Source organism: Pseudonaja textilis, chromosome 3, assembly GCF_049901715.1.
Source record: "Pseudonaja textilis isolate UNSWEBS1 chromosome 3, rPseTex1.2, whole genome shotgun sequence".
Classification (NCBI taxonomy): domain Eukaryota; kingdom Metazoa; phylum Chordata; class Lepidosauria; order Squamata; family Elapidae; genus Pseudonaja; species Pseudonaja textilis.
In genome coordinates this window covers 34,170,819-34,187,631 of record NC_141992.1, presented here as the reverse complement: position 1 = coordinate 34,187,631, position 16,813 = coordinate 34,170,819, and the positions used below count along the sequence as shown (strand labels likewise).

General features: G+C 36.6%; 1 protein-coding gene across 6 annotated transcripts; it reads right to left on the bottom strand.

The window, feature by feature from the left end:
* Window positions 1-600: 600 nt before the first annotated feature.
* On the bottom strand, window positions 601-15,631 carry LOC113434487 (CMP-N-acetylneuraminate-beta-galactosamide-alpha-2,3-sialyltransferase 2-like). Of its 6 annotated transcripts, none has more exons than XM_026697705.2 (8): window positions 15,366-15,631; window positions 11,681-11,900; window positions 6,593-7,110; window positions 5,093-5,268; window positions 3,248-3,427; window positions 2,826-2,871; window positions 2,177-2,296; window positions 601-1,323 (listed from the first exon to the last, which is right to left on the bottom strand). In XM_026697705.2, exons 3-8 carry the CDS (start codon window positions 6,860-6,862, stop codon window positions 1,156-1,158), a joined length of 960 nt encoding a protein of 319 aa, XP_026553490.1. In that variant the 5' UTR covers window positions 6,863-7,110; window positions 11,681-11,900; window positions 15,366-15,631; the 3' UTR covers window positions 601-1,155. The 6 variants fall into 6 exon arrangements, with proteins under 6 accessions (XP_026553490.1, XP_087785354.1, XP_087785357.1 ...); XM_087929228.1 differs by lacking the exon at window positions 11,681-11,900 and adding an exon at window positions 10,120-10,188 and having other exon boundaries at window positions 15,366-15,622; XM_087929231.1 differs by lacking the exon at window positions 11,681-11,900 and adding an exon at window positions 10,120-10,188 and having other exon boundaries at window positions 6,593-7,028; window positions 15,366-15,622.
* Between the last annotated feature and the right edge of the window lie 1,182 nt (window positions 15,632-16,813).

The following is a 16,813-nucleotide window of genomic DNA, read 5'->3' as shown; positions in this document are numbered from 1 at the left end:
TATTTGCCAGTTCTCCGAACTACTCAAAATTTCTGCTATCGGTTCTCCAGAACTGGTCAGAACCTCCTGAATACCACCTCTGGTTGGGTGCGAATCTTACCCTTTGTTTATTTACTCGTCTCTAATTGGAGCAGCATAAAAGTATTCAGATAATAGTGTATTTTTTTGCCCAGTGCAATAGATTTATCCTGCAGTTCAGTTTTACTTCACAGAGAAAAAGTTTATCACGCAATATGTCTAATCACGGGAATGGTCATGCCAACAAAAATTGATCTAGTATCATAGAAAACTGTGTTATGAACCAAATCATTGACTACTTAGCTTATCATTGTTTAAATAGAAGTTTTAAGTAAAAAAATAATAATGTGAATTTCCCCATTTTTGCTAACATCACTCTTACATGTTTTGATATTGGGTCTACAATTGATGGAGCTAATATAGAGTTGCCAATTAGTGTATTAGACATTCCTAAATAATGGCTGTTGTAATATATATCTAGAATTACTCCAAACAGCAAGATGTATATACATTTAATAAACATATTTCCAGCAATCATTTCAAATAAAATTAAAATAATAATCATTTCAAGTAATATTCAAATAATATTAAAAATTTGGATAATTTATTGAGAACTTAATTTACAAATTATGATGGAGGGAAGGAGAAACACCAAATGAGTTATCAGAAAGCCTATTTTTCAAATTCAAAGATGTATTTCACATTCAAACACCAATTCTGAAAATAATCAGAAATATGTTTCTTTTGATGCTACTTTTGGTGCTCCAATTTCTTCTGGTGTCAAAAACACAGCTAAGTAAATCTGAATTGTTCTGTCTATCGTTTCATACTCAGAGAATGGAGCAAAATCTGAAGCTAGTAACAAATAGTGTTTACAGTCTCTGTTGTTCTAAAATGCATACATTCAGAAAAACAGGACCATGTTGCTCATATTTTTAATATTTGGTGCATGAAACAAACAGAAATGTCTCCTCTTCTTGTGTTTTATTCTAGTTTTACTTTTCTTTGAACCCAGAACAGAGATAATTTTTAAAAATCTGAATGTGAAGACCTGTAAGACTAAGATAATTTTGGGGGGCATTATATCCCTATTTCAATCTAATTCAGGAAGTTTAGACGCATAGTGTAAAGTATCAACTATTTATAGAATGCCAATTTGCCTTCAGTTGCCAGCCTTTCAATGAGTTGTAGTTCAAAAGTGCCATTGTGTACTCCAGACTTGAGAAAGGCTCCTGCATTATGATTGTCTTCCCAGTAGTGATGCCAATTCCCTTTGCTGTCTGCACCAAAGCCAAAGACAGAAACCTACCAAAGCAAGAGAAGCAAGTGAGAAAACAATGTCTGCAAAATACTTAAATGTTGCACATCTACTGAAGAGACCAGATACCTAATCTCTGTTATATGTTTTGAATTAGACTTCTCCCAGGTCCCTGTCATTGCCATCCTGGATGGAAGAGATGGCATTGAAACACAAAACATCAAAAATACTGTTTTAGGTTGCCTGCCACCCTATAATCAATTGCATTACATAAATGCCGGAGTTGCATAATTTATATCCCTCCTCAAATGTTGCTTTTACTTTATGTTTTAGAAAGTTATGTATGGGTTTTGCAAAGTGGAAGGTGAAACAAGTAGGTAAAATATAGCTCATGTTGAACAGTAGGTTGAATTTGGTTTCTTATCATAGTTTTTCATTTTGTTGATTAAAGTACAAAGTGTCCTATAAAATATCAATATTTGCCATATATAGTCTGCCATTTAGTAGCTTCCCAACTGCCATTTGGCAGCTTCCCAACAAGATTTTTATTACTAAATAAATGGTAAAGAGAAATTGTTTTGGGAACAGAGGTAAAAGTGGTTAGTGAAGCAATAGGAACTCAATAGCTCTTCAGCTCAGAACCCATTTACAGCATGATTCCCAATCTTTCTGGCTCTGCAGACTGGGGGCTAAGGTGTCGGTGGTGTTGGTGGGGAATGGTTCCACACAAGCAGCAGGAGAATGGGGAGCTCTGTCGGAGCTTTGCGTACTCAAAGGGTGGCCCGCTGCTTGTGTGGCCTGGTTCCCAATAGGCTGCAGTCCAGTATGATGCCACAGCCCAGGGATTGGGAACCCCTTATTTACAGAGATAAGAGGAATGGGTTTTTTAGGTGCACTTACCCGTGTGCAAGTATGAATGGAAAAAATCAGTGTAATCAACCCAGTGGAAGGATACTTTCCATGATGCTGTGTCCATTTGTCTTGGATATATTTCAGGAAACCAGGGTGAATTATTAGAATCTAAGAAGAAAATTTGATAAAATAAGATTCACCCAGATTGATCATAAATTCTTCCTCAAGTTGGTCCATCTATTATAAAAATAACTTCAGAGCAAGAAAAGTCCTTGATGTACCCTAGGACTTAAAATAGAATGGATGATCCCCTCTCCCTGGACACATCAGATCTTGACAGTATGTGCAGTTATTCCATGGCTTCAGGGCCACGGAACCACAAAATACCATACCTGGCTGTAGTCTGGAACAAGAACAGTTCATATTCCTAAGAGATTCCTAGTTTGATCCTCCCTAATACAAGTTTGCTTTGACTGTTAAGAATGTGTGTAGTGGCCTCCATAACCATTTTCCTTCTGCCTCCTCTATTTTATTTAGCAAGGAATATTGCCAGCTTGAAATATGATTTAATATATAAGATAAATATAAAACAATACATTTATTTATGAAGTTGAGACTCCAATAGTGATTATTTTTAATCCACAAAAATAAAAATATAATAATAAATGCATTATTGCTTTTTTAATTTACACCTTACCTTGTTTTTGTCGGCTTTAATAAATCGTTTAACTCTTTTGTACGTTCTGAGAAAGGAATGGAAGAATCTTTACCATTCAATGTCATTCAATTTTCTTTTAATCAATATTGTAGACATTGTAGAAAGATAACTATATTAGTCTATGGTAGCCCCAAATCAGGAGACTTCTGATTTTAAACATAATTTTATTTTTGTTCCTCTGGTTGATAGATTAAAACCCATTTATGGAAAACCGGTTTCATGGGAACTTTCTTTAATAAGTGATAATGACAAATAAATATCTGATATAGTGAGAACTGTGTTTGCCATCTGAGATTGGAACCATGCTTGATATTCTGATAGCACTAGGATTGCTTGATAGCATGATATTACTATGCTATTGCTCAGTCTTTTATATGCAATTACTTAAGAAGGATACTTACTGCTGAATATCTCCTGTTGAAAGGGCACTGGCCAACCATTTGAGATCCAGAGGTTTGAAAGGGACTAGTACAAGATGCACATTAGGATGGAGATTCATAGCACTCTCTGGGTACATGAAATGGTGTGTGGTTCGTGTACCAACATCTTCCTCAAAACCTGTAACTTGTGCAGTGTTCATTCTTTGAGAATATTTAAAAAAAAACCAATCAGAATTTTCTTATTCAAGATGCCTAGGACACACACATGAAAAAAAAAATGTTACTTAAACTTACTAAGTACAAAATCTGGATCTAAGTCACAGATCCAGATAAAGTTAGTGGATATTGTCTACATCATGGGGGTCAAATTCATGACATGTTGCTGTCATGTGATGTATCATGACATTTTCCCCCTTTACAAAACTGGGGTGGGAGAGGCCTACACGTGATGCATCCAGCCCACAGGTTGCCAGTTTGACACCCCTGGCCTACATGATATTCAATATGGATATTCTGTTTTCTCATGTGGTTATCACTTTTTGAGAGAAACGTAAACAGAATAACATATATTGCGTGTTAGAAGTACATAATATGATTCATAAGCTGCATGCAGCATGCCTTTTGTAGTCTCAACAGAAGATTTGGGGTGGATTTTAAGGGGCAAATTTTAAACCTTAAACCTTGTAAAATGTTAAGGCACTCATTTCATGGCTTAAAAAATCAGCTTTACCTCATGGGGCCTACTTTAGGTCCAAGTGTCTACTTTTAGAATGTGACATGTTGGGTAAAGTATATGCAGCTATTTACATAACAAGATGTATAACGCTACTCTTAGAAATGGGGATTTTTCTAACTCCCAGCTGGATGTAGACTGAGATCTCTATACCTGGCCCACAAATAGCCCTTTTCTTCCCTAAGGCAATAGAGCAGGGGTGTTAAACTGGCAGCCAGCAAGCCAGATGCATCATAAGCAGGCCACGCCTATCCCAATTCCACAAAGAGGGAAAATGTCATGATATGTCATGTGACAGCAACATGACACCGCGAGTTTGACACCCATGCAATAGAGTCTTACACTAGCCAGTTATAATATCTGATCACAGCAGCAACATATTAGATTCCTGATTGCAAACTTAGGATCATTTATCAGGATAAAAACGTTTTAGTATGGTAATCGTCGTTGTTTCATTGTCAATTTGTTTGTGGCCACATGCTGCCAACAGAGGAAATCACATCTTTTCTATATCCACAAATTTTCACTTTTATTAAATTTATATGGCGCCATCTTGCCTAGAGGTGATTCTAGGATGCTTACAAACCAGTAAAAAGCAACAAGATAAACCATTAAAATATTAGAATAATAAATATTAACATTAAAATTGGCAAGATGCCAAAAAGGGAGGAAGATTATTATTTCTATAATCTTTTTTCTAATCTGGAAGGATAGGCTGTACAATACTTGAGATTTAATTCAGATTCAAGGTGCTTCAGAAAGTAAATGCAGTTTTTGTCTCTGACTCAATACAATATCATCTGTTTCCTAGATCCCAACAGAGTTGTGTGATCATGGAAAACACTGCTTTTGCTGCTACTGTTTTAACAAATCAGAGATAGGTGCTGAGTTCATAGCTCTGCATATTCAAAACACCGCCTTTGAATCAAATCAAACCTGGCATAAATATCCCAACTCCCTGCCATTTTAGGGCAGTCAGACTAGTTAATGTAATAATAAAAAAACAAAGAAATAGAAAAATATCACTCCTGGGAGAGGTTTACACCAATCTGTTGTGATGTCTTTTGAATCTAGTTTGAGGGCTGCAGATCTGTCATTCTTTGTGTCTATGCTGTGTTGTTCTACCTACTTACCTCATCACAAACTTGTGAGAATCTATCTTCTCTCCATATTTAGAGCCCCTCAGCCTTCCTGAGTTTCCTACCACAGCACAAGTTCCACAATGAACAGCATCCTGAACTGTAGCAGTGGGTGACAGATATTTTACCATCTCCTGAATTTGGCTGCCATATTTTGAACTTTGTAGCTTCTGATGGAATAAAACAAAGCATTAGAAGCAGGGTGGAGAAACTTCCAATAACACCTGCCCGAGAAATGTTCTACTTTGGGAAAGAAATACAGACCCTTTGGATACCTCTGAATTGCACTGGTCAATACTGATTTCAAAAATGGGTCCTATATCTATAGGAGATTGACTATGAAAAACCATCACTCTTTCATAAACACAGAAGGTACAGCTGTGTAGCCCCAATGCATTGGAGCATTTTTTGGGTAAAAGGACTAGGTGACTTTTAGATTTGCATGATACACTGAACCAAAAACCAGCTAGTCACATTCTAGCCTAATAAATTATATAAATATTACTTTTCTGAAATGTATAGTTTCAGAATTGCATTAAGCAGCTCAAAATACTGAGTCAATTTATGATAAGGTAGAAACAAATTCTCATTGCAATACTGATCTCTTCCTACTAAATGGATTTATCCTTTCTTAACCATGATTGATTAATTTAGGGTTATTCATAAATTTGTAATGATTAATGACATAGAAATAGAAAAATATTAAATATATGGAAAGAAACATTTCAGTAAATATGTCTAGTTAATTTCTATATTCATTAGATAAAATCAAAATTAATTTTTAATGTAGCTCACCACACATCAAACACCTAAATAGTCCTAAATAGAAAAAAATGTTCTGTACCTTAGATACATAAGACATGAGAACAGAGCTGAAAGGTTACTAGAAACCAAAGGACAGCTTGAAAATTTCAAAGTGGCTGACTTGGATTATGTACATTATGGAGAGGGAGGCTGTGGCCCTCTACAAATTGTTCAACCCTAACTCCCATATTCCTGCTCATTTCATGTTATGTTGATGGAATTCAATTGAAACAGCATTTAGAGAGATTGCTGACTGAATGGCAATGCATGGTTTCTCTATAGTTAGGAAACAAAAGCAGGTCTATCTTTCTTCTTCCATCTTGGCAAAAGATAATGCAATCTAGATCTTCAAAAAGAGGAAAGGAAGAGAAGCCAAGTTTTTGACAAGTATAGGAAAAAATCAAGCAAAAGGCAAGTTGCGTAAAATGTTTTACATACAGTATATGTAGATCACAAATTCACTCTTTATTGGACTTCAGTGCTTTTACTATGCTCAGTCTTAGTTAAAATGAACTCAAAGATAAAATACTAAAATAAGCTGCTACCATTTATTTCCCACTGAAACACAAATCTGGACAAGTACTACACACAACCAACACTTCACTTAGTAGAGAGAATAATTTTTTTTTTCCAATTCTTTTCTCTAAATAGTTATAGCTGTTTAGCTTAGTAATATGATCCAGTACTCACCAGCCACCACTGAAGAACCTCTGGTGGGATATCAGAGTTTTCAAGAGTCAGCAGGCAGTTTACGGAGGCATCAAAGAGGTCACAAAACCAATCCCAACTGCTTAGGCCAATACATTTGTTATAGTAACACATTTCCTCTTTCATTAATGAGTTTTGCAGTAGCCTCTCACCAAGATTTTTGGACAAAGATGAAACAGAAATATATATCTTCCAGATGGAAAGTGCAAAGCACAGGGCCAAAACCATCCACAACTTCTTCTTACACATCATTATTCACTCCATCAGTTCAGTTTGAACTCCTAGTTTAGACATCCTTGACGGAAAAGAATCATCATGCTGGGTGATATAACTGCAGCTAAATCTTTTATTCGGGTATTATTAGATTGTTTTCAAAGTAGATAAGTTCTCACTGTACTGGATGTCTTGCTGTTCAGAACTTCAAGACAAAGAAAAACCAAACTAGAGTGTAGTCATTCTGTGAGTAGATACTTATACTGAGATGCCATATCTTCAGAATGCTGCAACATACAAAATGATATGTCAATATTAACCATCTCTCAAAGGACTACTACCATGTGTCTACCATGTGTCATGATAGAATATAATTTGTTGATATTAATAAACAGATTTAAAAGTCCAATAATTCTATATTTCAGTAACCCAAAGCTTTTTCAAGTACAGATTCACAGTGTGTTCTGTTTTGTGTATAATTTGTACCAGAATGTAATGCAATCAGCTTGTATTTTCTGTATATCTCATCAAGTATTTTTTTATCTATTAGAGGATATAGCCACGTTTTGTAGTGAAACAGTTGATCTTCATGGTAACCTTTCCAAAATGTGATTTTGGCATACAGTACTTTATTAGGGGGTATGGCTCATAAGTCAGAACCCACACTGAAACATAAATTTTGATGGTGTATAAGGAATTGTGTAAAAAAGTACTACTTCAAGTCAATTATACATTTCCTGAAAATATTGCAAATATGTAACATTCAAATAGACACCCCAGAATGTTGTAGTATTTCCAGGGAACGGGAAAGACGAAAGAGATTGCAAAATCTCGTATTTACATTGCTGAGTGGCAAATAGAAAAAGATAAATAGAAAAGGCAAATAGAAAAGACAATTGTGGAACTTTCTATGAAACTATGGTGACTTCTTTGCTTAGGGAGGTGAACAGGAACAATTATGTCTATTGTTTTTGACAACACATGTTAGCCTATAATATCAAACTGAAGAATAAGAAAGAAAGATTTTGTTATAGAACACTTTATTTATGTGGAGCTCTAGATAGTTAGATAAGTACTCCCCAGATTTCATAAGCCATCACTGACATACATCCAACCTTATGGACAAAAATGGAAGAATGGTAGCTGCTGCTTTCAATATGCAAAAACAGGCAGCATTATGTTTGTACAGGTGCATAGTATACTATGTGACATGTAAAAATTGTCTTAGAAAAGGAATGAAATCTTTGTATGGCCTGGAAACTATCTGTCTTACACATCTGCGAAAATAAATATTCAGGCTAGTTCTGCAGAGAAATCATCTAATCGCAGGGCTTTCCCAAATTCCTAATATTTTTTAAGAGGACAAATCCTTAAATTATACTAGTTATTACATCAGGTAATTATCTTACACAATCCAGTCTTTCCCAATGGAAGTGCTTATTATCAGGGGTGGGATTCAATTTTTTTAACAACCAGTTCTGTGGGCGTGGCTTAGTTGGTGGGCATGGCTTGGTGGTAATGTGACTGGCTGGGCTTGGCTAACTCAACATCACTCACATCGAGGCACACATCTCCTCGCCTGGCCTCTCATGACTGTGGGAATGCTGCAATAGTCATAAGTGTGAAAAATGGTTATAAGTCACTTTTTTCAGTGCCATTGTAACTTTGAATGGTCACTCCACACAAGCAAAGTACCAGCAAAGGAGGGGAAAAAACTCCAGAGAAGTTCCAGAGACAGGAAGTCTAGTCCTGCCAAGAATGTAAAAAGGGTTAACGGAGAGGCAGTTTCTGTAAGCAACACCAGAATGTTTCCTTCCTGCCTTCCTTACAGGATTAGGCCAGTAATTTCTTCTAACAACCAGTTCTCCGAACTGCTTAGAATGTTAACAACCGGTTCTAGTGAATAGGTGCGAACTGGTAGAATCTCACCCCTGCTTATTATCATATATTAAGCCTGATCCCACTGTCACAAATTGTGATTTCTTTCATATTTATCACAAAACACAGTGCACAGAGTGCAAATGTAAGCATCTTCAACCCTACCTTCAGTGTACAGCAATTATTTTCCAGAAATGCTATAATAAACAAATTATTATTGATAATTATAAATAAAAAGGAAATCCTCTGACTCCATGCAGATACAGTTTGTACTTTCTTAACATATCTGAATAGCACCATATCTATGGGATTAAAATGGGCATTATTTTTAAGTAAATAAGGATATAACAAAAATGAACACCTGTAATAATATAAATAGGTTTCAGATGTAATAGGTATATAATTGTTACATGTAATAAAAAACATAATGTTTAGATTCCCCTAAGTATCAACCATTCCAAATATGCATAATCTGATTAAATTATACCAAAGACTGGTGGACAATTATATCTGGCTTCAATCTTTTTTCAATCAGTTAAATACAAAGATGGAAGTCCACTTGGACTTTGATGGGTGTATGCTTATATTAGAACCAGGAAACATTGTAAGTGGTAGGTTCTTAACACTGAAAATAATGTACATAGTTTGAAAGAAAAAAAAGAAAAAGAAAGCAGCTAACAACTAAATTAGTATGAAGAATTTTTCAATTCAGTGATAACTTTTTTGAAAAACTTTTCATTTCACACTTACTCTGGCATTTTTGTAAATTTTTTCCACTTGGGTCATTTTAATACATTTGAAACTTTTATATATCCAAATTGGACTGCAACTATATCAGCGATGGTAAGACAAGCTAACTCTTTCTATTTAATTGCACAAGCTACAACATAACAAATTTCCTGTTCTAACTCCAATTCTATAATTGTTTTCCTCTTTTCTATTAGTAGGGTGATAGATACTTAATATATAATCCCTCCCTTGGCATAAACCTTTCCCAATTCTGGGAGTGAAGAAGTTGAAGGGCTGTAAAATTTGCCCAAGAAAAGTGTTTTCTTTGTCAGTCATGTCCATAGGTTAACTACTTCCGCACAACTGTGATGCTCTTGGGGGTGATTCTCCAATGCTGTTAGCAAAGGGACTATTTTAATAAATCCTTATTAATTATAAGACTCTGGACAATTTCCTTGGTGGTCTTTTTTTTTTCCCCAGAAGCATAGCCAGCAACAAAGTCTTTAATCATTTATTCAATAAAATTATTAACTGACTGATTTATTTGTATGCTACCCATTCCCATAGGCTCTAGGAAGTTCACAATACAAACATATAAATGCTACCCTAGAAGTCCCCAAATACATTTAAGTTGGTTTTTTTTAAAAAACAAACTAAACATCAAAAAATACATGTGTTTGCAACCTCACCTTCAAATCACAGATTACTTTCCTTCTGTGCAAGACTGAACAGGTACATCTTCAAAGTTTTCCTGAAGCCTAGGAGACATAATACTAACTGAATTTCCACTAGGAGGGAGCTATGAAGAGTGAGGACAGCTATTGAAAAGCGCTCCATCAAGTGATTAGAAATGGGATCTGGAGGTGGTTGACCCTATTTGATCTGATTTGATAGGCAGTCATAAATAAACAGTCATTCATGGTCTTAAAAATGACAATCAACACCTTGAATCATATCAAAAGCCAACTGATAACCAGCACAGTTTCCAAAGCAGTGAATCACACTGCTTGGGACTTTTCATTCTGCAACCACTGTAATTTCCTCATGTTCCTCAAGGCAGCTCTGTATAACTTGCATTGCACATGGGAAATGATTAGGGCAGGACTTTGAAGTCCAGGAAGGGTAAAAAGTTGTGCATAAGATGTTACTATGCAAAATCCTTCCCGGCTACTCTTGCAATCTGCATTTAAGCAGGATCTGCGAGTCTAGGAGACCTCCCAAATTGTAGACTACCTCTGAAGGGGGAACTATAAGTCTTCAGAATCAAAGGTGGAATTTCCCAGAAATGGTTAAGCTCCCAAATTCCCCAGTCACTTCATCTTGGAAAGTTCCAATCCCTTGACTTGTGATGCTACTCCAGACAGCATTCACTCTTTCTTATTAGTTACATAGGATTCAGATGTTTCTGGTGGAAAAAAGTTTACTAAAGGAAAACAATACATAACAGAAAGATTAAACAGAAAGAGAATTAATACAGGTAGTCCTCAACTTACAACAGTTCATTTAGTGACCATTCAAAGTTACAACGGCACTGAAAAAGTGACTTATGACCAGAGGTGGTATTCAGCAGGAACTGACCAGTTCTGCAGAACTGGTAGTGGAAATTTTGAGTAGTTTGGAGAACTGGAAAATACTACCTCTGACTGGCCCCACCCCCATCTATTCTCTACCTCCTGAGTCCCAGCTGATCGGCTGGGTCTTCTTTTGTTCCCCTGCACAGGAGAATGGAGCTGGAAAGCAGGTTAGTGGGATGGGGAGGGAATGGGGATTTTGCAGTATCCTTCCCCTGCCATGCCCACCAAGCCACGCTCACAGAACTGGTAGTAAAAAAAAAATTGAATCCCACCACTGCTTATGACCCCATGGTTATGTGATTTACACTCATGTGCTTGACAACTGGTTCATACTTATGACAGTTGCAGTATCCCATGTTCACCTGATCACCTTTTGTGACCTTCTGACAAGCCAAATCAATGGGAAAACTAGATTCATTTAATCAATGTTGTTACTAATTTAACAGATGTAATGATTCACTTAATAAATGAAGCAAGAAAAGTAGTAAAATGGAGCAAAATTCACTTAACAAATTTCTCACTTAACAACATAAATGTTGGGCTCAATTGTGGTCACAAGTCGAGGACTACTGGTATAGGGTTTTAAACAATACAGTAGGAAAGGGGAAAAAAACAAAAGAAATAAGTAAGGATAACCAAGAAAATATATTTTCAGAAATTCAAGAAACATATTTACCTGGGAATCAACTCCACTGAATTCAGTGAAAATTACAGTTGGGAATACGTGCCAAATTGGATTGCTGTTGATGATGACGTTATCTATTCAGCCATGTCCAATTCTCGGCTATTCTATGGGCCAGGTCTATCCTTGTCATCTGATCTTGCACTACTACTTTGAATTATTCTATTCTCTGGCTGGTGTCAACTTTGATAATGAGTAATGGCTTATAAATACTCTAAATAAAAGAGGAAGAAAAACCACATGGGAAAAGTGAAGCAAATACTCAGAGAGGCAAAAATTGAAAGAACAGAAGATGGCAAGTTCTGCATTTCTGGCGATGGCTCATCTTGCTTCTGTAAACAGAAGACAAATGTACCTGGCCAGTGGGACAACTGGGTTGGGCAGGGAGGAATGGATATAGAAATAGATGAGCAGAGATTTTAATAATTAGTTGTCTCAACATTCATATCTACCAGTTGGGTTTGACATAGTAAAGTAAATCCTAATCATTGCTTTACTAATACACACAGTTTCTTCACTAAAGCATTAAACCATGGTTTACCAAGCAATTGAATAGGTTATACAGGACACTAAACCAAAACTAAGTAAACCATAAATAAACAAAGGGGGAGAAATCAATATCTTGCTAACCTGCAACAATGTGTATTTGTCTCCAGAGGGCATTACTACTCTGTGCTCGTATGTTAAGTGCAATGTCTTTCCATGTTGACAAGTCAAATTATTCTTTATAGCAACAACAGTTTTACCCAATATCAGAGATGCAAGCCTCAACTTGAAGTTCACTCCAGGCTTTGAATAGCACATCAAAGTTCACCCACTGAAAGTGGGTGGAGACATTAGAACTTCAAAGGCTGAAAAGAAAGCCTTAACACCTGCAAAATGTAATGTAACATTAACTCCCTCAATTCTTAAAAATGCAAAAGGACGAATGAATTTTGGACCCACACAATTTGAGAAAGCTGTGGGATCACCAAGGGATGCTGGTGGGTAGGCATTTTTCTTGCTTGCATTTCAGTTTTGGTCACCTAAACTGAGATATAAATTAATCAGCTAGCATTCAAAGACTTCTGGTAGAGTTTTTAGCACAAGTAGGCAAATCAGTAGGAAATGCAATTGGCTGTGGACCAACTGATGAATAATGGGAGGTACTTTGTGGTAGGAGTTGTTTGTCTGTTGACCTACACCTTTTTTTAAAAAAAACCATAAGATTTGTTTCCATTTTTTCCTAACATGTTCAGTAACAGTCTCCTCTCCTCATCTCCCTCCCCTTCCCTTCCTATCAGTTAGACAATTGCTCTTACACCCAGATTCCCCCTCCCTTTTCCTTCCTCCTTCTGGGAAGAAAAGCAGAAATAGATAGTTGTGTATGTGTACATTTGAGTTACAGAGTGCACTCTGTCTGTAGAATGGATTGAGTGTGAAAGAGACAGTGTCATCTGCAGGAAATGTTCAAAAACAGTTCAGATGGTAACCATAATGTTGCCATAAAAGCAGACACCACCAGAGAGAAAGAATAACCGGTATATTTTGATGGGAATCAGTTACTGGGATAGCTAACATCCCTCATCTTACACATGACTAGTTACATTTATTTTAATCAATAGTTATTTAATATTAGTGAACAGTTATCCAGATCCTGTTGGTTTTTACATTCCTCATACAGTTGAAATGAATTAAAAATAAACATTTCACATAAGCATACATTTAGATGCATGCAAATGTATTGGGGAGGTGGAATTTTCAAGAACCCAGGAACTTATCTCAGGGCCAAGTCCAAAAGGTAGCTTATAGTCATTCAGTCACCCTTTTTCTGAGTCCTTGCTATTTAAGTTCTCTGCTCACAGCTCAGACGAGCTCATAAGGACTTAAGGGCGGCTGCCCATGGGTGAATGCACAGCCAAGATACCTGGCCGGATATTATTCTTAGGAACCATTCACTCTCCTCTCAACTGCCAATGCACATGACCTGGAGGTCTCCCCTTTGATTTGTCCCTTAGGCAGTGGTGGATCCAAGCATGCCTTTCCACATTCTACACCAAACTGTTGTCCCCAAAACTGGCCTCTTGCTTGGCGTCGAAACCGATAAGTCACCAGAGTCAAGGTGTGGTACAAAGTTATACTTTTATTTTGGTACCAAGATATAAGGGCCCTGGCTCAAAAGCTAACCAAGAATTTTACAGCAATTTTTATAGCCAAGGGGTGGTCATATTCAATCCTTTGCCCTTCCTCTAATAATGCATGCATTACAGATAATATTGATTGGTTATTTGGATTTCAGCCCCCTAAACCTTTACACTTATTATACTAAATAGCTTTTCACTCCAGGTCATGAGTATTTTGCAAAGTGTCCTAGCTTCATGTGCCAGCTTTGTGGTTTTGGGGTTTTTTCTTATAAGTGAGCTATTCTTGTTCTTAATATCCTGGCTAGTGGTTTTCTAACAGGCAAGGTGCTAACTTCTGCCTCATTACGAATGTGCAGCCCCACCCCCTTCCTATTGCAGAGCAGCTCAAGGCAGCACCCGCAACCCCCTCCTTCCGCAGAGAAAAGTAAAAGCTGATTTAAGTCTTTGTCTGAGGCAAGACCCTCACTCCCACGCAACCCCTCTCCTTCTGCAGAGAGAGAAGACAGGAAGGAGCAGGGCTGCTTAATTGTCTGTTTTAAGGCAAAGAAATGAAGACAAGAGAAAATGTTTTATCAGAATTCACATTCCTCACTCTCACGTCCATTCCATCCATACCTGGGTCCTATCTCCACCTATGACCTTCCTCTGACCCCCAGGGCCTCCTCTGTACATACATTCCATCATCTGATCCTTCAGTATCAAAAGAGGCATGTAATAAAATTAACGAATTTCAAACATTAAAAGTCAGATCCTGCATTGTATTGTGAAGCACAAATCTTAGGTAAATCCTAGATTTATACAATGCCAGGAAAAGAATCTGTGAATGGATGAGTTCTGGCTAGCATATTAGAATACATTTCAAAGGGGTAATCTTTTTGTTTTTTTCCTTACTTTTAGCAATGTTACATTTGACACTAAAGGATGAACCAATTTATTATTGTATAACATTTTATGGATTATAGAATGCTTTGTCCGATACTACAGTATAACCTCATGAAGTGGAATAAATTAAAGCTTTTGCAAAAATTTCTGTTAGATTTTGTAGTGTTATAAATCTTTTCATTAACATAAATTAACAGTAGCACAGTAAAATGCTTTCACAAATCAAGCTTTTAAAAAATCTTGCTATCATTTCTATCGCCCCTTGGGGTTTGTATATTTATAATGCAGTGGCCTTTGGCTAAAAGAAAGAACAGTTAAAATTTCTACAGGCAGCTTACAAGGCAAATTAAATTCATTTCTTCCTTTTGCTTGAATGTTCTGTCATGCATTTACAAAGCTTATTCATAATAATGTACATTTAAAAAGCAATTTTCTAGTTTTTCTTTAGCATGAAAGAGAACACATGGCAGTGTGTCCTAAAGCCTAAATAAGCGCTTAACAGGAAAAAAGCGAAGAGTCATAATCCCATACTTTCAATAGTCTGGTCAAATCTATTGATAACAGAATTATTCCAGAAGATTTTTCAGGAAAAACTCAAAATTACATTACAGTACACTAATGAGTGTGCAGCCTGTTAATGAGACAAATTGAAAAAAGGTTTGTAATATACTCACTTGTGCTGCAAGCTGTACTTTCTACATAGAGACCTCATGCCAATAAATAGTATTTTCGTTTCTATGAATGTTTAGGCCCTTTCTTGTTTGTTCTTCTTTTCTCAGTAAAAAAAATCTTAATCCCCTCCAGCCATAGGCTACAATTTAAAGGTTCTGGTATTTTAGCTAGAGGAGAAAATTTGCAAAACATAAAGAAATAAAGATTTAACAGTCTAACACCAACCACATTAGGAGGAGAATGCACATTTTCAAAAAGGAAAAAAAACAATTAGAAGTGGTTTCCTGTGTCTTTGCAGATGTGACGCAATGCACAGATGCTCTGTGATTAAGTTGTTGGTTGACCATAACACATTTTGTTATTAATTTGGCAGTTGTATTCCTTTTCTATTTGAGGCCATAAAATTTGGCTACAGTATGAAATATCTGCTGTTTTTATACTAAATTCTTCAGGGTTGTTGTTGATCTTTTCATTAGGTGACTTTTCAGGGCCTTTCTGGTAAAAAAGGCTTTCCATCAGCAGAAAACAATACCCACATACTGTCTCTATTGCCAGATCCTATCCTGCATTGATTATGAGTTGCTGATGAATGATGTCCTGATTTTGTGTGTGCGATATGTGGTAGCTAAATTGTTTGGTTGAGTCCTTCAGTCCTTTCTTGCTCTCCCTCTTAAGCATATCACTAACCAGTGAGGAAAACATTATAATAATTCAAAATTATCATTATCAAATAATAACAACTCAATATATATTCCTCCTAAACTGTAATATTATAAACAATTGTAACATCTAACCAGTGGTGGGATTCATTTTTTTTTACTAGCGGTTCTGTAGGCGTGGCTTGGTGGGTGTGGCAGGGGAAGGTTACTGCAAAATCCCCATTCTCTCCCCACCCCACTAACCTACTTTCCAGTTCTGTTCTCCTGTGCAGGGCAACAAAAGAAGACTCAGCCGATCAGTTGGGACTTGAGAGGCAGGGAATAGATGGGGTGGGGCCAGTCAGAGGTGGTATTTGCCGGTTCTCCAAACTACTCAAAATTTCCACTACCGGTTCTCCAGAACTGGTCAGAACCTGCTGAACACCACCTCTGCATCTAACAACACCCAAACAATCCACCTCAGATGCATCTCTCAGCCTTGTCCCAGTCCCCCAAACATATTCACTGAAAGTTTTTAAGAAGAGATTGGATAACCATTTGTCTGTAGTTTTGAAGTGGTGTAGGGTTTCCTGCCTAAGCAGGGGGTTCGACTAGAAGACCTTCAATGTCCCTTCCAATTCTTCTATTCTATTCTATTCTATGCTATTCTATTCTATTATGTATGGAGAGATATAGTGACTGGTTTGGGCATAAACCAGATTAGCTTAAAAAAAAAACCTCATACCATTAATTCCTTTGACTTAACTATTTTTACTTGCAATCTACACTTTACATAATGTACTGTAATGGGT